General features: G+C 41.4%; 1 protein-coding gene across 2 annotated transcripts in view; it reads right to left on the bottom strand.

The window, feature by feature from the left end:
* LOC126424857 (endoribonuclease Dicer-like) overlaps positions 1-26460 on the bottom strand; it is a 308787-nt gene that overhangs the window by 40668 nt on the left and 241659 nt on the right. For both annotated transcript variants that reach the window (XM_050087670.1, XM_050087671.1), the window contains exons 18-19: positions 16788-16945; positions 13286-13492 (exon numbers count right to left, since the gene is read on the bottom strand). In XM_050087670.1, coding sequence (XP_049943627.1) covers positions 13286-13492; positions 16788-16945 — 365 coding nt within the window. The remainder of the gene's footprint in view (positions 1-13285; positions 13493-16787; positions 16946-26460) is intronic.

The following is a 26460-nucleotide window of genomic DNA, read 5'->3' as shown; positions in this document are numbered from 1 at the left end:
GCGGAGGGAATGTAAATAAAACTTAATGGGGTCGTTGTGGGGGTGTTGTGAGGGTGACATGGTATTGGAAGGTGGAAAGTGTAACATGAGGTTGAAATGAAAATGAAAGATAAAAATATATTGGGAGAGATAAGGGTGAACTAGAAAGTAACTGGAGATCTGGTATGAAAAAAGACGAAAAAGTGTTGGTTAAGTTGATCCTGTGGTGAACTTGGGTTGGTAGACAGCGATGTGCATGAAGGTTAGGTGGTTGTGTTGCCGCTAAAACACATTAAAGGACGGAGAAATTCGGGAAAATTTCGAAAAAACGTGTAAATGTATTCAAAGGAGTGGTGTTGTGGTGAAAGTTTACGAAAATGGGGCTAACAATTGTCTGACGAAGAAATAATGACGTTAAAACCTGTGGGGAGCGGCTAAAAATGATCAGTGATGTGCGAAAAACGGAAGTGGAAATAAAGTGAAAGTTATTAGAACTAGCCGAAATGGTTGTTTAATACGCGAAAGCAGCTGTTATTGAACTAGAAACGGTGGATTTTATAGCAGCGGTAGTGTTGAAAGCGGAAAATAAAAATTTTTTTGGTTATGGTTTGGAAGTGGGTTACGTATTATCGAGTATATATAGGCGGGATATAATTGTATTACGGTAAAAAGGGGAAGGTGAATACAAAGTGAGACTACTGGTAAAAACAGAAAGAGAAAATAAAGAGAAAATAAGACGACAGGAAAGATTTCGAAATGCAACAGCGACAATAACAAACGTAATTGTTGGGTTCAAATTAATGATATGGTTATAATAGAGGGAAACATTCCACGTAGGAAAAATATATCTAAAAACAAAGATGATGTGACTTGCCAAATGAAAGTGCTGGCAGGTCGACAGGCACACAAACAAACACAAACATACACACAAAATTCAAGCTTTCGCAACAAACTGTTGCCTCATCAGGAAAGAGGGAAGGAGAGGGAAAGACGAAAGGATGTGGGTTTTAAGGGAGAGGGTAAGAATTCAACACCTATATTTTTCACCAAGTGGTTTCCCTTAATCCAAAAGTATTTAATTAAGTTTCATGATAACTGTATTAAAGTTCTCTCTTTGTAACAACAAAAATAATAACTTACATAAATCAAATCAATGTAATAATTATGAATGAAAGGAAATTATATAAAAAACTGAAGTGTTTACAACAAATGCTTTGGAGCATACACTGTGAGCTCTCTGAATACATAATTTCTTTTGCAGCAATTCCGTTCTGGATGCTGTGCAGGAGAGGAGGAAATTTTGTGAAGTACACGACGTTAGTAACGTCTGAATTCAAAGATAAAACTTGAAGGATTTCCTTTACAACAAGTTACAAAAAGGGCAAATGAACATCTTACAGCAAGGAATCATTCCCTACGCAACTGAAGCATCAACAACCATGATCTGAGAAGGTTGAACCAAATTTTTCTGATAAGAAGGCAGCTTTTTCACTTATCTTGGTACAATGATCTGTCAGTTGGTCAAGATATATTTCATTTGCATACATTCACAATAGTATTATGTGAAAATACAAACTGGTTTGTCAATCAGCAACAAAGAAACAGATTGAGAGAGATTAGTACAGGAAACACCAGGAGGATAAAGTATGATAAATAGGTGCAGGGGATAAAGAAGGCATACTCCAAACTACATCAAAAGTGATGATTGATTGATTCAAGGGAGTTATGGGACTAAACGGTGAGGTCATCAGTCTCGTGATTCAAAAGATTACATGCATAAGATAGTGGCGTCTGCTGAAAGGGGACGGTTCCAGTCGGAGGGGTCCAACTATACAGTGAGGAAGCTAAAAACACACACATAAGGATAAAAAGGTAGGCCAAATCTAAAATCTGGAAAACAGAGGGATAAAAGAGCGGTCTTTGCAAAGGGGTGTGGCCATAGGTCCCAGACCCAGAAAACACGAAGAGAGGCCTCAGCCACAACCACCATGCCCCTGCTCCAGGAGTAAAGCAAAACCTTGTAACTAAAAATAAGAACCACTTTCACATAGGAAACTGAGGACCAGTTCAACCATCTGTGAATCATCTACTAATGCTACGGACCTGGAATCAGGACGGGTATACTTAGTACAAAAGGCCAACAGAAGGGGACATTCCACCAATATATGGGATACCGTTAATCTCATTCCACAACCACATTGTAGGGTGAAGTGTTACGAAAGAGAAAACAGTGGGTGAGCCAACTATGACCGATGCATAGACAATGTAAGACAGTGGATTCATTCAGAGAGAACCGGAAGAAAGAGCACCAAACTGCAGTAGTCTCCTTGACTATTCGGAGTTTATTACTGGGAGCAGTAGTACACTAGATGTCATTCCACTTTTGAGCAAAAAGAGATTTGAAGCGATTCTGCAAATGTGCACCTGAAATCATGAAAGGGAATGGGAGTTAAGTATCTGTCTCTGTAGCCAAACAGTCAGCCAGTTCATTCCCTATATTGCCCATATAACTTGGGACCCAGAGGAAGACAACTGAGCAGGTGCGACAAACAAGGACAGAGGGAAGGTCACGGATGGCAGAGACCAAAGGTAGACGAGAGTAGCATCGGTCTATAGCCTGCAAGCTACTCATGGAGTCGGTACATATTAGTACACTGTGGAGGGAGGCCTGAGAAACAAAGTGAAAGGCCCTGTTTATGGCTAGCAGTTCTGCTGTGAGTACACAACATGATCCCGGCAGTAAATGGTGTTCCATACCAGTAGGAGACGTAAAAGCATATCCCACCTTATCCATCATTTTAAAACCATCAGCGTAGAAGATGATAGCACACTGCAACTCCTCAAGGATGGCACGAAACAGATGCTGGTATATCATAAGGGCAACAGAGACCTTAGGGCCCTGGAATAGGTTAGTCCTAATTCGTTGTCTAGGCACAATCCACCAAAACAGAGATGGAGATCCCGACAAAGGGAAGTGTGACACTTTCCAACCGGCAATCCCTCCAAAGGGTGGGTGTCAGGAGGCAGACATCTCTCGTTTGCAAAGAGGACGGGGTACACGGAATGGTCAGGGAATTGTCAAATGGCAATTGCATAAGAAACCCTGAGTTGGCTCCATCATATTTGTAAAGGGGAAATCCCCACTTCTGCAAGGAGACTGTCAACGGGACTAGTGTGACAGACACAGTCAGTCAGGCGCACCCTATAATGATGAACAGTCAAATAGTTTCAGATTGGAAGGAGCCACAGAGCCATAAACCTGCCAACCATAATCTAGTCTGGACAAAACCAGAGCACGGAAAGGATGGAGAAGATTAACACGGTCTGCAGCCCAAGAAGTGCAGGCCAGTAGGCGGAGAGTATTACGCTTCCGCATGCAGGTAATCTTCTGGTGGCAAATATGGGGCAGCGACATCAGCCACATTAGCTTTTTATGAGAAAGGAGGCCACGAAACAGGACTATGCTACAGCGTCTAGGTGCTGGTTGTTTAAGTAAAGTTCTGGGGTTGCATGTACTGTGGCTCAATGGCAAAACTGCATAACCCACATTTTGGAGGGAGAAAACTGGAAGACGTGGGAGAAGAATCGTGCAGAGGCCCATCAGATGTCACCTAGCAGCAGCTGGCGCTCAGCAGATGCTACCGAGTGGGAACTACATCAGATGCAAAAATCTGTCAAAATAGAATACCAGGGTAACCAGAGGCCCAACAGAGGTTACAAGCCCACTTATGGCGACGAGGAAGAGTGTGACACTTAACACAGAATCCTATGGGACACTGTTCTCCTGATCCGAGGGGTGCTGAGTGAAGCACCTACTCTAACCTGGAACAGCCAGTGGGATAAAACGTGTGGATAACAATCGCAAGGCGACCGTGAAGGCTCGAGTCACGGACGGTATCTAAAATGTGACTGTGCCAAGTGGTGTTGCACGCCTTACGTAGGTCAAAGAAGACTGTGGCAAGGTGTCGGCGCTTAGTAAAAGCTTGTCAGACTGCTGTTTCCAAACTGAGTAAATTGTCAGTTGTAGATAATCCTTCCCGGGAGCCACACTCATAAAGGGACAAAAGGCCCTGAGATTCAAGTACCCAACATAATCTGAAGCTAACCATCATCTCGAGCAGTTTCTGAAGGACGCCAGTCAGGCTAATCGGTCAGCAGCTGTCGAGAGACATTGGGTTCTTCCCGGGCTTAAAGTATGGGGATAACTATGCCGTCTCACCAATGTGAGGGGAAGACACCCATGAGCCAAATGCAGCTGAAGACGCTGTCTCTCGGTAATGTCCAAATGTTTGATCTTCTGGTTGTGGATGGAATCCGGGTGTGGGGCAGTTTCATGTGAAGAGGTAAGAGCCAGAAAAAATTCCCATTCAGTGAAGGCTTCATTATAGGCTTCAGCTAGGTGCAGTTTGAAACAGAGGGGGGGTTTCTTCAACTCATCATTTCTGTCGGAGAATGGTAGCAGGACAGGAAGAGGACACTGATGCTATCATAAAGTGCGTTGTGAGGTGTTCTGCAAGGACCGATGGATGAGGACACAGAGCATCCTGTAGGATAAGAACCTGGGCAGTTGTTCGTCACTGGTGGCTCACGAGGCTACGGAGCTTGGACCAAACCTAGGATGATGGGCCATATGTCCCCAGGGAAAAAATACATAATTCCTTTTCACTCTGGTTAATAAAGTAGCAAGCCTTAGCACAGGGACACTTCAAAGCAATACGGCTGGTATTTAAGGGGTGGTGTCTAAATTGTTGCAGTTCCGACTGGCAGTCCCGGATAGCAACCACTATGTCCTCGGTCCACCACGGTATCAGTTGAAGATGAAGGGAATCTGTGGACAGGGGGATAGTGCCAGCGGCATGAAGAATAGTGTCAAAGATGTCTCGCATGACTGCATCAATGCAATCTGAAAGAGAGGTGTCGAAGTGAGTAGCAGACATATATAAAGCCCAATGGGCTCTGCAGAATGCCCAATGTGGAGTGCCGTCTGTCTGGTGGCAGCAGGGGAATGATAGAATCGACAGAAAGTGGTCACTAATATTATCGTGGGATGACAAGTGTAAGGAAATCGTGAGAAAAGGGGAAGGGATCCCGAGATTGATAGCAAAAAAAGTGCCACGAGCAGCACAGAAGAGGGTAGGGGAACTGTCACTGAGGAGACATAAATCAAAGTCTGTAATAAGTTAGTCAATTAGAAGACCCCTACTGGTCTAAGTGACACTCCCCTACAGGCAGTGGTGTGCACTGAAGTCCCCGAGGAGGAGATATGGGGGAAGGAGTTGCTGTATTAAAGTAGGCAGTCCGACATAAGGAAATGGCATAATTGGATGGAGGTAGACACTGCAAATGGTGCCGGTTGGGGTAGTTCACAATTGTGCCGCTATCGCTTCATTGCTTCCAGGTTTGTACGGAGGAGGATCCAGTCACTAATGACATCAGTACGAACCAAAGTGCAGACCCCTCCAAACGCTATCTCGAGGCGGGCACGGTTCCGACAGAATGCCCGAAAACCGTGAAATGTTTGAAAGTGGTCATCACAGAAGTGCATTTCTTGAAGAGCCAAACAGAATACAGAACAGGAGGAAACAGGTTTTTGTATTTCTGGTAGATGACAGTAACATCCGTTGCAGTTTCACTTGACTTTGTGTGGTGAGGGTCCAGATTTGACATAGGTCATGTCACCAGGTCAGTGGTCATCACCAATGAGGATGGGGTGACGTACATAAAAACTAGGTCTGATTCGAAGTGAATAGGAGGAGGCAAAGCCAATCAGGATGCCAGGGAAGACTCGTCCTTGGACTTGCATTGCTGCTTCTTCTTCTTCTTCTTCTTCTTCTTCTTCTCCTCCTCCTCCTTGGAGGGAGAGAGGAGGTGTTATCAGTAAGGGGACAGGTGGCAGCGATGTGCGGATCTGACAGAGCGCGAGCACCTTTGAGTATGGGTCCCTCGTCCGACCCGAGGCTGTAGGCTTCCTATCTAGAGAACACTGGGTTGGAGTGTTCCGAGAGGGAGCCCCACCCCTGGCAGGAGCCAGAGAAGAGGATTTCCTCTCTGGCCAAGGAGGAGGAGCGATTCCTTGAGGGGAAGGGATGGGAGAGACTGGGGCGGGAGAGGGGGAAGGAGAGGAAAGGGGGCAGGATGGGGGTGAGGAGGAGGAGGAGGAGGAGGAGGAGGAGAGAAAATGTAACTGAGGCCAAGGTAGATGGGAGATTCACAGGCTGAAGTTTGTCAACCTTCTTCTGGGTCTCAAAGTAGCCGAGACAATCAAGGATATTTATTTCCTGGATTCTTTTTCCTTTTTGTACACTGGAGACTCTAGTGAGCCAGGAAAATGTACACCAGAGCAGTGTACACAATTAGGCAGTGGGGTGCGAGGGCCACCAACATGAAGAGGGCGGCCACAGTCACCACAGATGGGAATGGCATCACATCTGAAGGATATGCGGCCGAACTTGAGGTAATGGAAGCAACACGTGGGAGGTGGAATGAATGGTTTGACATCGCATCTGTATATTATCACCCTGACCTTCTCAGGCAGGGTACGCCTCTCAAAGGCCAGGATGAAAGTGCCAGTGTCTAAGTGACACACCAGATGAAATGAATGCCATGTTGTTCCAGATTAGCCCTAAGTTCATCATTGGACTGGAGGAGAAGGTCCCTATGGAAAAGTACACCCTGTGTCATACTGAGACTTGTGAGGAGTGATAATGATAATCACCGGGATGTCACCTACGTGGTTGCAGGCACGGAGGGTGGCTGACTGGCAGGCATAAGCCAGATCTCAACTTCACCGAGAACTGATACAGAACAGTTTCTAGGAAGAGGCATGGCCGCAGAGGAGTGGTCAGAGAGTTTAATGCGTTTTGTGTTTCAAATGCCTGGCACGGTACCGCCCAATCCAATCAGGGGCCCGCCTCGTGGACGTCACCTGTCACAGCAACAGCTGCCTGGCACGGCAGGAGTTCCAATGCCCGACAATGACAGGCGACCACTCCTAGGTTTCCACAAGGTGTTCACAGTGCAGGTACCAGCAGTGTGGTCTCTGTGATGCCAGGTGTCTAAGCCAGTACATAACAGCCCCACCACACAGACTGGCAATCGAACTGGTGACCTAGAAAGGTAGTGAAAAGGCTATGGCATAGAGGGAGAACCGGGTAAGGGAGAGGACGAGGAAGGGGAGAGGAATCCACACATAACATGCTATGGAGGGAGTTCGTCCCCATCTGGCACACTACATATTTCAAATTTAGAGATGGAGGTCAAACCCCAAAGGGGACCAAAAAAGAAAAGCCAAAAAGGGGAGGAAAAGCAAACAAACCAGAACCACAAGATGACACTAAGTAAAATGGATAGCAGGGCCGACATAAATGAGAACAGTGAAAGGAAGGGGCAAAGGGAAAGGAATAAGAATCGGTTGGGAGAAGGAAGGGGAAGATAAAGGAGCAAGGAAAAGAACAAAGGCAGCAATAGCTGTGCACCACATATGTATCCACAAAAGAGCTGTAGGCCCCTGGGGGATCAAAAGTGATGAAAGGAGCAGAGTGTCTTTCAAAAAGAGTGTGTTCCATAAGTGTAGATCAATTTCATGGAACTGTGACAGTAATAATAGTTAAATATCAACTTTATAAATGAGTTAGACTGGTTGTTGCCTCAGGTTTCTTGAGTTGTCACTGTAACATATTTACACTTTTCCAGTTTTTATTTGCAGAGTCTGCCAAGGATGTGGCACATCGTGTGCACTTGATTACCAGCTAAAGCAGACAAGTGGCTGTGCCATGATCACAGATCACAGTCTGTGACTGGAAGGGGGGGGGGGGGGGGGCTCTGCAAGCAGTCAAGGAATCTAAAAACAGCTGAAACAACAGATGCCTGGGTTTTTGAAAAGTACCCAGTCCACCATTTATTATGAAAAACAGTACTTATCTACAAGAAGGGGGTTTGGGTTGTTATTGGGAAGGAGACCAGACAGCGAGGTCTTCGGTCTCATCAGATTAGGGAAAGATGGGGAAGTAAGTGGGCCGTGCCCTTTCAAAGGAACCATCCCGGCATTTGTCTGGAGTGATTTAGGGAAATCACGGAAAACCTAAATCAGGATGTCCGGATGCGGGACTGAACCATCTACAAGAAGGCACACGTCAACTGAATGACATTCTTACCTAACACTCTGCTTGTAATGATGCCTGCAATATTCATTTCAATATTAAAGGTGTAATGTGGACAAAATAATATGACACTTGTCTAATGTACCGTACCGTATTTACTCGAATCCAAGCCGCACTCGAATCTAAGCTGCACCTGAAAAATGAGACTCGAAATCAAGGAAAAAAATTTTCCCGATTCTAAGCCGCACCTGAAATTTGAGACTCGAAATTCAAGGGGAGATAAAAGTTTTAGGCCGCACCTCCAAATCGAAACTAAGTTGGTTCATTATGATACGAGATACAATTGAGGTCGAATGAATGACGATACAGCTACAGTAGTTTGGTTCGAGTCGTAAGCTTAGCAGTTAAGCTTTACCAGGTAGCAATTGCTATGCGTCAGGCGCTCCGTCCGTATTAATACGGGTACCCTTCCTTTTTCACGTGCTTCGTCTGGTTTGAATTGATTGCTTATTTTTCTTTGATCTGATAAGTGCCGTTATGTATTTACGTCACTCTAAGCTGAAAATGCATTACTGTACTGTGTCATGCATTGTTTGTCGCATTCTGATAATGAGTGTTTACGGCCTGCAGCCGCTCGCGGCTTGGCTTGCTCTTGTGCGCGGTTACTTACACTGCTGCTTTCTTTGATAATGATCAACAAGAACCAAATAATAGACTGCATATGATGGAAGATGTTCGGAACGAGAGTTTAGCGAAAATTTTTCTCCGTTTGAAAATGTCTGCAGACGCCTCTTTAATACATTATATTCTGCACAGAAATTAGTCATCTTAGATTTAAAAATCTAGTCAATTGCCGTGCTTCATTTCTGACTGTATCACTATTAGGCATAAGAATAACACGAATATAAACATGACATGATTTGTGTATTCTTCCGTGTTTGCTGTGCTCTCGCTCTAGTTTCGTAGTTTATTAGGCAGACAGGATTTAAATGAGACAGCAGCAAACACGAAAGAATACATGGCAAAATGTATTATTCCTATGGTGAAGAGAATACTGCATGTGATTCACAATTCATAAAAGTTCCTAGTAGCAACCATCTCTTCTCACAGGTAGGAAAAAATTCAGGACGTAAAGTTTCCCATATTGACAAACATCCCAAACAGTCTTTCCAGTCGGATTTTCATAGTACATTGAAATGCTGCTAGAAGATGAACAATGTGAAATTTCTATTTACTTCGTTGGATAATATATGAAAGTGCAGTGGTCGAAACTCGGGACGGAGAAAAAGCTCGTTTTCCACCTTTTTTTTTAAATTTATTTACTGACGAAGAGGTTTTGGGGCCAGTATTTATCTTTGTGCCTGCAAAACATGTCTGTTGTAGCGCTACATATATTCGATGGCAGAAGTTAGTTGTGGCGGCACCTACCAACATTTTTCAGAACTTCCGCTTACTTTGCACTCGATTCTAAGCCGCAGGCGGTTTTTTGGATTACAAAAACCGGAAAAAAAGTGCGGCTTAGATTCGAGTTTTACTCGAATCTAAGCCGCACTCGAATCTAAGCCGCACATGAAAAATGAGACTCGAAGTCAAGGAAAAACAAAATTCCGAATCTAAGCCGCACCTGAAATTTGAGACTCGAAATTCAAGGGGAGAGAAAAGTTTTAGGCCGCACATTCAAATCGAAACAAAGTTGGTCCGTTGTAATATGAGACACAATTTAGGTCAAATGAATGACGATACAGCTACAGTAGTTTGGTTCGAGTCATAAGCTTAGCAGTTAAGCTTTACCAGGTAGCCATTGCTATGCGTCAGGTGATCCGTCAGTATTCATACGGGTACCCTTCCTTTTTCACGTGCTTCGTCTGGTTTGAATTGATTGTTTATTTTTTTTTTATCCGATAAGTGCCGTTCTTTTTGTTATAGGTCTTTACTAAGCTGAAAATGGATTATTGTACTGTGTCATGCATTGTTTGTCACATTCTGATAATGAGTGTTTACGGCCTGTCGCCGCTCGCAGCACGGCTTGCTTTTGTGCACGCTACCGCCGCTTACAATTTAAAAAAGAGAGAGAGAGAGAGAGAGAGAGAGAGAGAGAGAGAGAGAGAGAGAGAGAGAAATCGTCTCATTAGCAAAACAATGGCAAGAGATTGCTATTTGTTGTTACTTACACTGCTGCTTTCTTTGATAATGATCAACAAGAGCTAAATAATAGACTGCGTATGATAGAAGATGTTCTGAATGTGAGTTAGGCGAAAATTTTTCTCCGTTTGAAAATCTTTGCAGATGCCTCTTTAGTACATTACATTCTGCACATAAATTAGAGTCATCTTAGATTTAAAACTCTAGTCAATTGCCGTGCCTCATTTCTGACTGTATCACTATTAGGCATAAGAATAATACGGACATAAACATGACACGATATGTATATTCTTCCGCATTTGCTGTTGTCTCACTCTAGTTTTGTGTTTATTAGGCAGACAGGATAAAATGGCTCAAATGGCTCTGAGCACTATGCGACTTAACTGCTGAGGTCATCAGTCGCCTAGAACTTAGAACTAATTGAACCTAACTAACCTAAGGACATCACACACATCCATGCCCGAGGCAGGATTCGAAGCTGCGACCGTAGTGGTCACTCGGTTCCAGACTGTAGCGCCCAGAACCACACGGCCACTCCGGCCGGCTGGATAAAATGGGATAGCAGCAAACACAAAAGAATACATGGCAAAATGTTTACATTCGTATTATTCTTATGGTGGAGAGAATACTGCATGTGATTCACAATTCAAAAAGTTCCTATTAGCAACCATCTCTTCTCAAAGGAAGGAAAAAATTCAGAATGTAGAGTTGGTCATATTGACAAACAACCCAAACAGTCTTGCCAGTCAGATTTTCGTAGTACATTGAAATGCTGCTACATTCGAAAATGAACAATACGGAATTTGTATTTACTTCGTTGGATACTGTATGAGAATGCAGTGGTCGAAACTTGGGGCGGAGAAAAAAAGCTCGTCTTCCACTTTTTTTTTTTTAAATTTATTTACTGACGCAGAGGTTTTGGCGCCAGTATTATCATTGTGTCTGCAAAACATGCCTGTGTAGCGCTACATACATTCGATGGCAGAAGTTAGTTGTGGCGGCACCTACCAACATTTTTCAGAACTTCCGCTTACTTTGCACTCTGTGGTGTCACCGCCAGACACCACACTTGCTAGGTGGTAGCCTATAAATCAGCCGCGGTCCATTAGTATACGTCGTATCAGTGATTGCAGACCGAGCGCCGTGACACGCCAGGTCTAGAGAGACTTCCTAGCACTCGCCCCAGTTGTACAGCCGACTTTGCTAGCGATGGTTCACTGACAAATTACGCTCTCATTTGCCGAGACGATAGTTAGCATAGCCTTCAGCTACGTCATTTGCTACGACCTAGCAAGGCGCCATTACCAGTCACTATTGATGCTGTAAAACATGCACCGACAAGAGCGATGTTCACCAATTATGGATTAAAGTTAAGTATTCCAGCAGCTACGTACGTTTTTGGCTATTCTCATTTCCATGTCCTGTTCCAGACCTCACGTCAGCCTGTGTGAGCTTAAACGCATGCCTTTCGGCTTCCTCCTAGTGGATTGGCTGTCTTGCCAATCCACAACACACTCGATTCTAAGCCGCAGGCGGTTTTATGGATTACAAAAACCGGAAAAAGAGTGCGGCTTAGATTCGAGTAAATACGGTAAATGAGGCCCATTACAGGCATTCAAAATATGTAAATCCTGAATTCAAGTCTTTTGAGATTTTTGTGCCATACTTTGTAAAGAAACTCCTCAGATTCCTTGACAGTTACTGAGAAAAGGTAATGGGCCATTCACTGTTTTACTAGTAGAGACTGTGACAATCCAATAAATTTCAAACCTGACTATTCTGAAGGCCACAGACAATGTACTATTTCATTCTTATATTCATCAAAATTATTTTCAACAGTTGCAGGTACGCGAGTTGGGACAATGTTGACACTGAAAGGACCTGAACAATGCATTAAACACTGAATCAACATGGTTTAATGTGATGGTGTGTGAAGTAGTGGTGCAAAAAATTCAGAGGTCTCATAGACGTGCAGGACGAAAATGTTGATGGGACTTTCAGATGTATCTCATGAACTTGTGGATAATGTTGATAGAATTGTCTCGTGAGATATCAGTTCAATCCTTTTTAAGACTCTGATAGAGAGATTAAGTTTTGTTCATGGAAGGTACCAAAATGTATAACCAAAACTGAAATAATGGCTTAGCCATGACATTTCTTCAGTGCTACCATGAAGCAGGAAGGGATTTGTGAACATTATCATGCCCGAGGATAAGATATGGGTGCAGTATATGAACTCAAACTAAGGAACAAGGCAAAAGAGGATGCACACTCATTTTCTGAGTAAGGCTAAAAAACTGAAGCAATGTCAAACGATAACAATACGGTTATAGTTTTTTGGGATTGCAAAGGAATTTTGACAACAGATATCATGGAAGTAACGAGTGAGCATACAGTGACATCATAGGTTTATAATGTAATTCATAGCTCTGAAGGTCTGTGCAAAACAAATGGCACAGGACGATTACCTAAGAAATCATTCTACTCCACGGCAATGTGTTACCCCAGAGTGCGAATGGAATGAAAGAAAAACTTAAGAGATTTTTCTAAATCCTCCCTATAGTCTGGACTTGGTAGCAAGAGATTTTCATTTCTTCCCCAAGATGAAGGCCTCGCTGGTTACCCAGCGCTTTACAACCAATGATGAACTCAAGGATTCTGTCAACAACTGGCTAAAGCACACGGTAGCGCCACTCTTTGATGAAGGGATAAAGAAGCTTGTGTCATGGTACAACAAATGTTTTAATTTGTATGATGGCTGTGGAGAAGTAAAGTCAGAATGTAAGTACAAGATCGCATTCAAAAAAATTTTATCTACCTTTTTTTTAAAACAAAAAATGCAGACCTCAGAACTTAATTTATGAATAGCCCTCGTACATACTGTTTTGACTCATCTAACCAACTGTCATCCATGCGGGAGCAACAGTTAAGCCTTCGTAAAGAACTCTACAATAAAATAAATTTTATGCTAGGAACAGTGTGCTGGGTTCTCAATTACATCAACAGACTTAAACAACTATAACAGCATACCCAGAGGACCAGAAGCCTGATCTCTCCATACGGACCTTGAGAACTTCTGCCAGTTGAGGTCCCACGACTCCGCCATGGACGTCCAATAGTTTTATACTGGGAACTGCGATAGCTGCAGTAAATGACTCCTCATTTCCATCTCCTAAGCCATTTTCCATTAGTGTGTCCCCATCATAAGTATTTTTCCTCTCCTGATCTTCTGTATCAATACCTCCATTACAATATTTATCATAAAGAAGAATCTGAAACGAGCAAAGTTTGTTAACAGACAGGAAAAGTATAACGAAGCATTTTGTTTTGAGTTTCATGTGTATTATTATTATTATTATTATTATTATTATTATTATACCCAATTTGGACCTCTTATGGAGTACACAAATAACTACTACTGATACAACTTCCAATTTTTCATTTAATCAGAGTGCTTATGTTCCCTAACTTCTGACTACTTTGATCCAGTTTTCTCTGGAGATGACAATCTAAAATCTTCTTTTGAAATGTATCATTCTCTTGCATATCCTGTTTCGTTAATCTGAATTAGATGGCTGTGAAATATCATTCTATGCTTTCTCATTGTTATATTTAGTTGTTCAGCTTTTGGCACGTATCTCCATTACCCCCATTCCCATATTCACCGTTGTGTTTTATTAGCCTGAATATATTTCTTAAGATTGTTACTTAATTTTTTGCCCTGTTTTCCATTTCTCCTGTATTAGTCAAATATAGACATTCAGTTGTAAATAAACATTCTGGTTTTATTAATGTAATACAGAGCTGTAAATTTGCTTGAGAAAAGACATATTTCTTATGTTACACATTTGTAGTCAACTAAAAAGCATTTCCAACTTCCTTGCTCTGTGTTTATTAGCGTCCCCATACGGATCCTTCTCACCAACACCAGCTTTTCTGAATTGCGCATGTTGAAACTTTCCCTGCAATATATCCTACGTTCCCGTAACCCTCCTGCCCTCAACCTACGTTAGTCATTGTCCTCACCCATCCTGCCCCTTCCCTGTTCCCATTCCAGCACTACACAGCCCTCTACTACACTAATGGATGCCCTTCCCCCATCCTCTGCCCACTGTCCAATCTCCTGACAGCACCCAGCTGCCCTACCATCTCTCCTCCTCGTCCCTGCATGCTCCCCCCAAGCAGCACTTTACCGTCCCCCACCCCTACCCTGCTATTCCTGCCCCAGCCACCTCTTTACCCCCCTCCCCGACTGCCACTCCCATCATTTGCTGCTGTTCGTAGTCCGGCTTCAGCTGCCAGAGACTGTGGTAATGTGTGTGCGAGTTGTGTTTGTGTGAGTGTGTATGCTGTCTATTTTCAATAAAGGCCTTGTTGGCCACTTTTCGACAGTTTTTTGTTGAAACTTCCTAGCAGATTAAAACTGTGTGCCCGACTGAGACTCGAACTCGGCACCTTTGCCTTTTGCGGGCAAGTGCTCTACCTTCTGTGCTACCCAAGCACGACTCACCCATCCTCACAGCTTTACTTCTGCCAGTACGACGTCTCCTACCTTCCAAACTTAACAGAAGCTCTCCTGCGAACCTTGCAGAACTAGCACTCCTGAAAGAAAGGATATTGCGGAGACATGGCTTAGCCACAGCCTAGGGGATGTTTCCAGAATGAGATTTTCACTCTGCAGCGGAGTGTGCGCTGATATGAAACTTCCTGGCAGATTAAAACTGTGTGCCGGACCGAGACTCGAACTCGGGACCTTTGCCTTTCGCGAGCAAGTGCTCTACCATTCTAGAAACATCCCCCAGGCTGTGGCTAAGCCATGTCTCCGTAATATCCTTTCTTTCAGAGTGCTAGTTCTGCAAGGTTCGCAGGAGAGCTTCTGTAAAGTTTGGAAGGTAGGAGACGAGATACTGGCAGAAAAAAGCTGTGAGGACCGGGCGTGAGTTGTCCTTCGGTAGCTCAGATGGTAGAGCACTTGCCCGCGAAAGGCAAAGGTCCCGAGTTCGAGTCTCGGTCGGGCACACAGTTTTAATCTGCCAGGAAGTTTCATATCAGCGCACACTCCGGTGCAGAGTGAAAATTTCATTCTGGAGTTTTTTTTGTTGTGCCTATCTGCGACTCAGCATCTCCACTATATAGCGAGTAGCAGCTCTCCTTTTCATAATACTGTTAGTATCCCATTTTGGTATTATTTGGTATGGGTCCCACATATGAACATTATTCTAAGGTGGGACAAACAAGAGATTTGTATCAGTCTGTGTTGTAGACTGATTGTATTTTCTCAGTATTCTGCCAATGAACTGAAGTCTTCCACCTGCTTTACCTACACCAGAGCCTATGTGACCATTCCATTTCATATCACAACAAAGTGTTACACTCAGGTATTAATATTAGTTGACTGATTCCAACTTTGACTGACTGACATTATAGTCATAGGATACTATGTTTTTCGTCTTGTAAAGTGCACAATTTTACATTACTGAACATTTCAAAAAAAATTCCATCTTTGGACTAGTTTTAAATCATATCAAAATCTAAATGGAAGTTTTTACAGACTTCTTCAGCTAATATTTCATTACAGCTAACTGCAACATCTGTGAAAAGTCTGAGGTTACCATTAGCATTGTCAGCCATGTCACTAACATCCAACATGAACAGCAAGGATTTCAACACAGCTTCCTGTGGCACACCTGAAGTTACTTCTACTATTGTAAATAATTTTCCGTATAAATAACGTACTAGGTCCTCGTACCAAGAAAGCCTCAATTCAGTTTAGATGATGTCCCATATTAACTAAATAATTATTAAAAAACACTGGCACAGTTTCAGGACAAAAGCTTTCTCAATGATGCGTACCATCTCATCAACATATGTATATTTTGACATAATGGTAGAGGGTACTGACTAGAAGAGGTATAGACTCTCTTTCACAGGTCCTAACAAAGCCCAAGTTTTGGGTGGTGAGCATTAAACACCATTTGATTTTACACCTCAAGATTCTGATAATCTTGTTTCCCCACATTTGCTGCATGCAAGGAGTATGCCACTGTCTTGTAACCATTATTCATTCCATTGTTTGTGCACAGGTTGTTGGGAGTACTTTTCATTTGCTGAATAATACAGACATTTTAAATTAACATTATATTCATGTTTCTAGTAACATTCATGCTGGTGTCCTCTTGTTACTAATTTCTTTTTTTACAAAATTAAGGACTCTCTTTTCAGAACGTCCAAGAAGAATTACAATTATAAACACATCCGGACAACTTTCTATGTACATAACTAGGAGGAAGTGCAATACAGGCAGTTGTCCATAAGAATCAACTGATGTCACAGGTACTTCACAGGCGTCCATGTCATTAAACCTTTCCAATTCAATTTTTCTATTCATTGCATTCTTTCCAATTCTTATTTATTTTGCAGTAATGGAAATGTGTCAGACACTGTCTGACTTCGGAACTGTACCAGAAAACTATAATGTCAGATGTAGTCCGACAGTGGATCCAAAAGGGTGAACAGCAGATTTTTCACACAGGCATGTCAAAGAACACATACAGCATTGAAACTCACATCAATTCCTGCTATGTCACTAACTAAGGCACGGTCAAGATCTATTGGAGAATCTTCAGAAACCACAGCATTGTCCATTCCTGACTGTACTGGTATGAAATCTTGTTCAATTATTTCCTCAGGAAATGATTCATCTTTAAGTGGTCTCCACCTGAAATCTAAGAACAACAGAATATGTTATTGAATTGCTGCACAACAATAATACCGGGTGACTCAAAAACAAAGAACAGATTTCAACTGTCTGTAAGACAAACTATAAAAGATGGAAACACACTGCGCATCTCACTAGACAGAGGAAGGTTTGAAGTTTTGACACAGCTGCACTGATCTTTGATCCTAGCAACATGGTGACTACACCAAAAGACAAATCATCTTGTTTGTGGAATTTGTGCAAAATCTAACAATTCAAGTGAAATGTGCATTCCGCCATTAGTTCAACAAGAAGTCACCTTTACACAAGCAGATTTATGACCGGCATACAAAATTCTTTAAAGTTGGTTGCATATGCAAAAGGAGGAGCACTGGTCAGCCACACACATCTGAGGAAGATGTCGAGCATATCCGAGATGCGTTCACATGGAGCTCTCTTAAGTCCACAAGATGGGCAGGTCAGGAACTTAAGCTTCCTGAAACAGTAGTCCAGTGACTATAACGGAAGATACGAATCTTGCATTTCAGTTCTCTAGGGTATGGCAGAGGGCATTTTTTCCTCAGGACTCATCTTTTCACACGAACTGACATTTCATCTATTGGGTAAAGTAAACTGCCATCATGTAAGAATTTGAGGAGTCGCAAACCCTGCCCTTGTCATTCAACCTGGCATTGTTATCAAACACGAAAGAGACTCACTGAAACAGAATGTGTTTTGTACTGTTTATTTTCACAAAGGTTGTGGACTTTTTTTTTTTTTTTTGCAGAGGAAACTGTGACAGGAATGTCATTGGACATGCTGCAAAACTTTGTTGTTTTCTCAACTTCATGAAGATTCCCACAATTGCATTTTCATGCACGTTGGCACCCAGCTTCACTTTCACCTTTAGGTGTGGCAATTTCTTAACAACACTGTCCCAGAATGTTGGATTGGAAGAAGTGGACAAGATCTCATTGTTTGCTTTTGCCCTCCCATGTCCCCTGACCTCACACCTTGCAACTTTTTTCTGTGGGTGTACATAAAAGATAGTCTTTTGTTCCATGTATGACAGCTACTCTTCAAGAGCTGAGAAACTGAATTGTTGAAGCTGCCAATTCAATGAACAGGGACCAGTTGATTAGTTTGTGGAATGAAATGGACTACTATTTCGATGTTTCCCGAGCAACGCACGATGCTCGTGTCGAGTGTCTGCTATAGCCTCTCTGCAAACATGGAACCTTGAACCTTCCTTCATCCAGTGACATGCGCAATATGCTTCCATCTTTCATAGTTTGTCTGTAATAAACAACTGAAATCTGCTCTTTCTTTCTGAATCATTCTATATAATAACAAAAATAATAATTATAATAATGATGATGATGACGATGATCTTAAACTACAGTGACACTGTTGCCTTATTTTGTAAGATCACTGGGAAAAATATTAGTCACCCCCTTAAAATAGCACGCTGGTCACTTTGAAGTGCTCTAGAACTGGTATTAGGCCATTATGACCCTCCAATGCTGAGTTAAGTCATAGCAGTGAGATGGTGCACATGCACTAGACAGATGTACGGAATCAGTGCAGTAAGGGTGATTGAAGATGTGACAAAATGCAGAGAGGATCTATTGTATGTAGCTGTAACTATGATCACATCACGAATGAAGTCACCCTATTTGTCAGTGTATTAACGTGGACTGCACAATGTGTCTACAAGGAGCGCCATGTCAAACGGTAAAGACCAGTGGTCGTAGAACGATCCTGACTGACTGGTACTGGTGAGGAGTGTCACATTTTGCCGACGAAAATCTGTTTCAAACCTGACAGGAACTGTTGCCGCCAACGAATGCTTGTTCGTCTCTAGCAGTTTTTGGGTGGATGGTGTGATTCATCTGAAGCAACTTTCATTGTTACGTAGTTTCTGGGGGATAGTGGCAAATTTACGAAATATTGCTAAATTTGGCATTTTCACCATTCCCTTATAAAAATGCAAATTTGGGTGCAGCATTTTGCTACTTGTGGTAACTGACAGTCATCTGGTGTCGGTATCGAATCTTTACTTTTTATTGTCAATGCAGAGGTTTACAAATAACCTCAAAATATCCTTTCATTTCCCATTAAAGAGATAATGCTCTGCATTTTACATCAGACAAAAGTACCTTACTGTCAACAAACGTATTTCACAAATAGGTTTTACCCAGTGATATTACATTCCCTGACATTTTCGCACAAAAAATTGGTACCAAAAATGATCAATTTTGGGAAGACCTTTAACGTGATGCACCAATTAAATTGCATGTTTTGTAGTACATGCACATAAACACAAAAACTAACAAATAGGGCACTTTGCCTTAGCAAACATGTAAGCTACACATCCGTATAGTGGATGTTTAATAAACATACAGCAAATGGCAAAAATTACATCTTTCAAACAAAGATGTAAATTAATAAAGAACTGCTCGGTTTGCTTTGTCACAGCACAGAACACGTAATGAAAACATCACTGTAGTCACATATGTTAGACGAAGGATTTAAATTGTGCTGGGTGATTAATGTAATAGCTTTTTACTTAGTTACACTCACTGGCTTCACCAACTCAAATCAATTAATCATCTTGGAACCTAACCTAGACCTCAGCCTACACTATGGATCAGACAGTCATCGCCAATTTTAAATGGTAAAAGGCAATATTGAAATAAACAGTCCGTGTTCGTTTTTACTTCCCCAGAAACATGTTTCCATGACATCACATATTGTGTACTGTGATTGGCAGACAGAAGTAAACCATACAGGCATTATGTTGATTTACATGCTTGAGAAGCTACTGTGCAAGATTTTAATTATTTATGTATTTGTTCACCCAGTGATCATATCATAATGATACAGGACTTGTCATCATAGTACAACAAAAATAGGTAGCTCAAATACAAAATACACATAGAACATGTAAGTATGTTTTTACACATACAGGACAGGTGGGTCTTCCATGGCATTGCTGAAAGAACCATCACAGCATCTGTCTGAAATGATTTAACACTATTTGCACCAGATAACTCATAATATATTATACAGTAGAACTTCCTCAAATCAGCAAATGTACAATTTGGAAATCTGCCCAAACTGTACAAGTATTTCAGTCCCGATGCATTCAGTGCACTTTTATATGCTGATTTTTTTCGTATAAAGCGGAACGTGCCTAATGCGAAAATGGAAAGAAAATCTTAGAACATACTTAATAATTCATTGTATAATGTCAAAAAGAGCCTATACAGTACTACTGTATTATTATTATTATTATTATTATTTCTTTCTTTTCTCAGACGTTATGTCTGGTCAAAAATGGAAAGTGACTCGGACTTTGATCAAGCGTGACTTCCTTTTAACTGTACGGTATACGTTATATTGCATTTAGGAACTTTCGGGCAATTGAACATGTATCAATAATTACGGATTTCTGTAGTTGTATATATAAGTTTGGATGTAGCTGTATTGCATTGATGTACTGGTGGATATTATGTGGTATGACTCCTGCAGTTGATAGTATAACTGGTATAATGTCAAATTTATCCTGATGCCACATGTCCTTGACTTCCTCAGCCAGTTGGATGTATTTTTCAATTTTTTCTCCTGTTTTCTTTTGTATATTTGTTGTATTGGGTATGGATATTTCGATTAGTTGTGTTAATTTCTTCTTTTTATTGGTGAGTATGATGTCAGGTTTGTTATGTGGTGGTGTTTTATCTGTTATAATGGTTCTGTTCCAGTATAATTTGTATTCAATCATTCTCCAGTACATTTTGTGATGCAAACTTGTATGTGGAAATGTGTTGTTTTATAAGTTTATGTTGTAAGGCAAGCTGTTGATGTATTATTTTTGCTACATTGTCATGTCTTCTGGGGTATTCTGTATTTGCTAGTATTGTACATCCGCTTGTGATGTGATCTACTGTTTCTATTTGTTGTTTGCAAAGTCTGCATTTATCTGTTGTGGTATTGGGATCTTTAATAATATGCTTGCTGTAATATCTGGTGTTTATTGTTTGATCCTGTATTGCAATCATGAATCCTTCCGTCTCACTGTATATATTGCCTTTTCTTAGCCATGTGTTGGATGAGTCTTGATCGATGTGTGGCTGTGTTAGATGATACGGGTGCTTGCCATGTAGCGTTTTCTTTTTCCAATTTACTTTCTTCGTATCTGTTGATGTTATGTGATCTAAAGGGTTGTAGAGGTGGTTATGAAATTGTAGTGGTGTAGCCGATGTATTTATATGAGTGATTGCTTTGTGTATTTTGCTAGTTTCTGCTCGTTCTATAAAGAATTTTCTTAAATTGTCTACCTGTCCATAATGTAGGTTTTTTATGTCGATAAATCCCCTTCCTCCTTCCTTTCTGCTTAATGTGAATCTTTCTGTTGCTGAATGTATGTGATGTATTCTATATTTGTAGCATTGTGTTCGTGTAAGTGTGTTGAGTGCTTCTAGGTCTGTGTTACTCCATTTCACTACTCCAAATGAGTAGGTCAATATTGGTATAGCATAAGTATTTATAGTTTTTGTCTTGTTTCTTGCTGTCAATTCTGTTTTCAGTATTTTTGTTAGTCTTTGTCTATATTTTTCTTTTAGTTCTTCTTTAATATTTGTATTATCTATTCCTATTTTTTGTCTGTATCCTAGATATTTATAGGCATCTGTTTTTTCCATCGCTTCTATGCAGTCGCTGTGGTTATTATTATTATGTCATATTCTGCCTAGTGGCAGGTCCATGTCTTCGTAAGGAGAATTTTTGATTCCACTGTTCCCTGTCTTCAGCTTCTTCCTTCAGTCTGTTGTATCTCATTCCATCTTTCATGTCATCCAGATGTTGAATTCTTCTTCTTCCTTGCCCTGCGTGTCCTCTGAGTTTCCCTTCGATGACATCGTGTATGAGTCCCTTGTGTCTAAGTACATGTCCAATCCAGTTGGCCTTTCTCTGAAGAATTGTAAGCAGAATACTTCTCTTCTCTCCTACTCTTCGCAGTACATCATTTTTTATGTGACCTCTCCACTTGATATTTTCCATTCTCCTCCAGAAACACATTTCAAAGCTCTCTAAGTATTTTTTCTCCTTCTTTCTCATGGCCCATGTCTCTGCTCCATACAGTGCAATGCTCCAAATGTAGCACTTTATCAGTTTTTTCCTCAATGCCAAACTCAACTTGCTGGTCAGCAGAGTCCTCTTCTTGTTGAAAGCAGCTTTGGCCATGGCGATTCTTGCTCGGATTTCGTTGGTGCAGTGGGCATCCTTTGTGATAAAACTTCGCAGGTACTGGAACTGATTCACATTTTCCAGTTCCCGAGTGTCAACAGTTATCTTCAAGTGTTTCTCACGTTTTGATATGCACATCACTTTTGATTTTTTGATGTTGATTTCCATGCTGTATTTTCTTCCCGTTTCCACCAAATTGTTCACAATGTGTTGTGGCTGTCTCTGATTTTTGGTGAGCACTACCAGGCCGTCTGCATACTTGATGGTGCTGATGAGATGTCCTCCTACTTTGAAGTTTCTGCACCCTTTCAGCGCTTCTCTCACCGCATTTCTCCGTACAGGTTTAAGAGACTTGGTGATAGACAACATCCTTGTCTCACTCCCCTTCCTATTTCCACACTGTTCATTTCTCCACAGTTCGGTCGTACCTTTACCCTTTGTCCCAGGTACAAGTTCCTTATAAGTCTCCGATCTCTCCAGTTGATTCTTATTTCCTTACGGATGTTCATCAATATATTCCAATTGACTCTGTTGAAGGCCTTCTGCCAGTCTATAAAACGAGCGCAAACTTCCTCGTTAACGGTCAAAACTCTGACAATATCCTCATCATGCCAATGGCGTCTCAGGTCGCTTTTCCTTTCCTGAAGCCAAACTGGACTTCGCCCATCACTTCTTCAATTTTGTTTTCCAACTGTCAATTTAGTATTTTTGCAATGATCTTTGCCACATGCAATATCAGACTAATTGTTCTATAATCACTACACTTCTTGGCTTGCTTTTTCTTCTCGAGAGTAACCATTGTGATGCCCAAAAAGTCTTCAGGCCATTCTCCAGTTTCATAGATTTTGTTTACGAGTTGTGTCAGAACTTTCAAACTTTCATTTCTGATTTCTTCAAGCAAATCCACTGGTATGTCGTCATTCCCTGTAGCTTTCCTACTCTTCATGTCCTTTATCGCCTTCTCTACTTCCCTTGTCAGTATACTGGGCCCTTTTCCATCTTTGTCGACAGCTTTCTCTGGCTCTATGTTGATGTCATCTGGGCGATGTTCTGTATCATGTAGTTTCCCTATATATTCTTCCCATGTTTTCAGCACTTCCACTTGTTCAGTAACCACTTGTCCTCTATGATCTTCTATTCCGAATGTCCTTGCACTTTTGTTCTCTCCTTCTCCCAGTTCCTTTGTTTACTGGTACATGAGGTCATACCTTCCTCTTCTTTGTAGTTGTTCTATTTCGTCACACATTTCTTCAAAGTACTTTTCCTTTGCTTTGTCTGTTTACCTCCTGAGGGCGTTGTTAAGTCTTCTGTACTCTTCTTCATTAACATTTTTACACTTCCTCCTTTCCTCCATCTTCTCCAGCATCTCATTGGTGATCAGGGTTTTCTCGCTCTCTTTGTTTCCCTCCCAACTTCACTCTTCAGAGTATTTAACAAAACCATTTTAACATTTTGCCACTGATTTTCTGCACTTGCACTTGTATTTTTGTGTCTCACTTCGTTAAATTTTTTCTCTAACGATTCTCTTACTGCCATGTTATTCTCTCTTAGCTTTTCCAAGTCCCATCTCTGTTTTCTGCTCCCATGCTGTCGGATCTTCTTCAGCCCTGTGCTATCTACAACCAAAAGGTTGTGATCCGAGTCGATGTCGGCAGCCGGCATAGTCTCGGCGTCCTTCACACTGCCCCTAAATCTCTGTTTGACGAGTATGCAGTCTATCTGATAGCTGTTCATATCTCCTGGGCTCTTCCATGTGTACAGTTTACTCTTGCTTTTCTTAAACCAAGTGTTCATCACCACCAAATTATTTCGGTGACAGAATTCCACTAGCATTCCTCCTCTGTTGTTTCTTTTTCCTAATCCATATTGTCCAACAATGTTTGCTTCATTGCCTTGTCCAACCACACTATTCCAGTCACCCATGATTACAGTATTTACTTTTCCTGTTCCTTCAGACTGAATGATGTCTTCTATTTCATCATACATTTTCTCCACTTCTTCGTCATCGTGATCTGATGTTGGCATGTAAACTTGGACTATAAGAATGTCTACTGGTTTTGCATTTATTTTCACAAACATTAAATGGTCACTATGACACACGACTTTATTAACACTTTGCACTAATTCATTTCCCATCACTATTGCTACCACCGGAATAAAACATTGTGTAATTACCTGATACTATTTCACCACTATCTGTCCACCTCACTTCACTTAAACCCATTATGATCACTTCAAATTTGTCCATTTCTCTCTTCAGATTTTCCAGTTTTCCCGCTCTTTGAAGTGTTCTCATGTTCCATGTCCCAATCTTGAAATTAAAATGTTCATCTCTTTTGATGACACCACCTGAAATACTCCCCACCTGGAGATCAGAATGGGGGAGTAGTTTATCTCTGGAATATTTTACTCCAGGAAACGCCATCATTATCCTCCATCTTCCAACGTTCAGGAAATATACTGTATTACATAATATACTGTATTACAGATCATTAGTTATTCATGACTCTATAAGGACGTTACTTTTAACACCTCTGTTAAGCAGCGCAAAACCAAGAGGTCCAGTGCGGTGCTTTTGGTGTGGACTTAAAACCAGGCTAATCTGTGCAACAACAAATAAGATACACCCAGTGTCAGTACAGTATATCAAAGGAAACAGTTTGTTCATTAGCACTCTGTTTTCGGCTTTCTCGTTTTCCTTGTTACTGATGCACGCTGGTGCATGCAGGAACATTGTTGCAAATCTACCAACACTATGCTCCAATGTGCGCAGTGGAAGAGGTGGGTATTGTTCCATTAAACAATGGTTTTACCCGGCAAAGCCATTACTTTCTGCCAGTTTCAGTTGACTAGTAGCTCTTTAAGAGATACACTAATATGATGTCGAACAAGCGGTATGTGTCATTAACGCTTAACAAAAAGATTAATGTAATTGAGTCGAGTCAGAAAGACAAACTCTCTGCGCGTGAAATTATGTTGCGTTTCAAATGCGGTAAAACACAAATTTACGAGACTTTAGGAAACAAGGATAAGATTCAGGATGAATGGATGAAAGAGAATGGGCAGAATAAAAGAAAGGCAAAGAAGACTGGAAATGAAGAAATTAACGAAATAGTGTGGGAATGTTTCATAAGTGTGTGGGCAAAAAACTTACTATTATCTGGAGCCATGTTGCAGAGTGAGGCTCTGAAAGTCGCTGAAGAGCTAGGAATTACTGAGTTTAATGCATCCACAGGATGACTGGACAGTTTCAGTTTCAAAGCTAGGCACAACATTGTGTGGAATGAAGTGTATGGGGAAGCTAAGGATGTGCAGGAAAGTATAGCAAAAGAATGAAAGGCAATACTGCCCAACTTAATTGTGAATTATGACCCGAAAGATGTGTTCAATGCCGATGAAATGGGACTGTTTTATCACCTTCAAAATCGCTAGCAATTTGAGGTGAAAAGTGCAGCGGCGGAAAAATGTCCAAGGAAAGACTCACTGTATTGCTATGTGGAAGTACGTTAGCTGATATGGAGAGCCACTGGTGACTGTAAAGGCAGCAAAACCGCTTTGTCTAAAAAACATAGACATCAGTAAGATTCCAGCCACATGGTGAAGCAATACAGAGGCCTGGATTGTGAGTGATCTTACGGAAGAATGGCTGGGCTCTTTCACTGCCAAAATGAAAAAAAGGAAATTGCCAAGCTCTCCTTTTGCTAGACAACCTGCCACCCTAAATTAATGTTATCAAATGTGGAATTGGCTTGGTTTCCTCCATGTTCAACCAGCCTCCCACTACCCATGGACCAGGGGGTTATTCACACATTCAAGTGTCATTATAAGCAGTTACTGATGCAATCTCTTATTCTTAGTGCTGAAGAAGCTGGAAGTGCATTTGCTTTTGCACTGTCAGTTTCTGTCCTGGATGCAGTAAATTGGATTGGCTTGGCAGTAAAGGAAATAAAACCTGAAACTGTCACCAAGTGCTTCAACAAAGCGAGGTTTGAGGGTCAAGCACAAGACACTTATGTGGCCATCGAAGTTCAAGAAAATGCAGCAGCAATCACTGAATTAATGAAAATGCAAAACATTGCATGCATAAACGACATTATGCAATTCGCAGCACACACAAATTCCCCAACTTGTTGGAACTATTGTATGGTGCAAAAAAGTCCTAGAAAAAAACAATTTTGAACAGGAAATTAAAACAAGTTTCCCTTCTTGATATGTAGCAAAAAAAGTGAAACATAAAGCAAATAACACATGGGAATAATATGAATGTACATACAATAATAAACGAATTTAAAGCTC

Source organism: Schistocerca serialis, chromosome 10 (genome assembly GCF_023864345.2).
Source record: "Schistocerca serialis cubense isolate TAMUIC-IGC-003099 chromosome 10, iqSchSeri2.2, whole genome shotgun sequence".
Taxonomy (NCBI): domain Eukaryota; kingdom Metazoa; phylum Arthropoda; class Insecta; order Orthoptera; family Acrididae; genus Schistocerca; species Schistocerca serialis.
The sequence above is the reverse complement of the archived record's forward strand: the minus strand, read 5'-3'. Positions and strand labels throughout refer to the sequence as shown.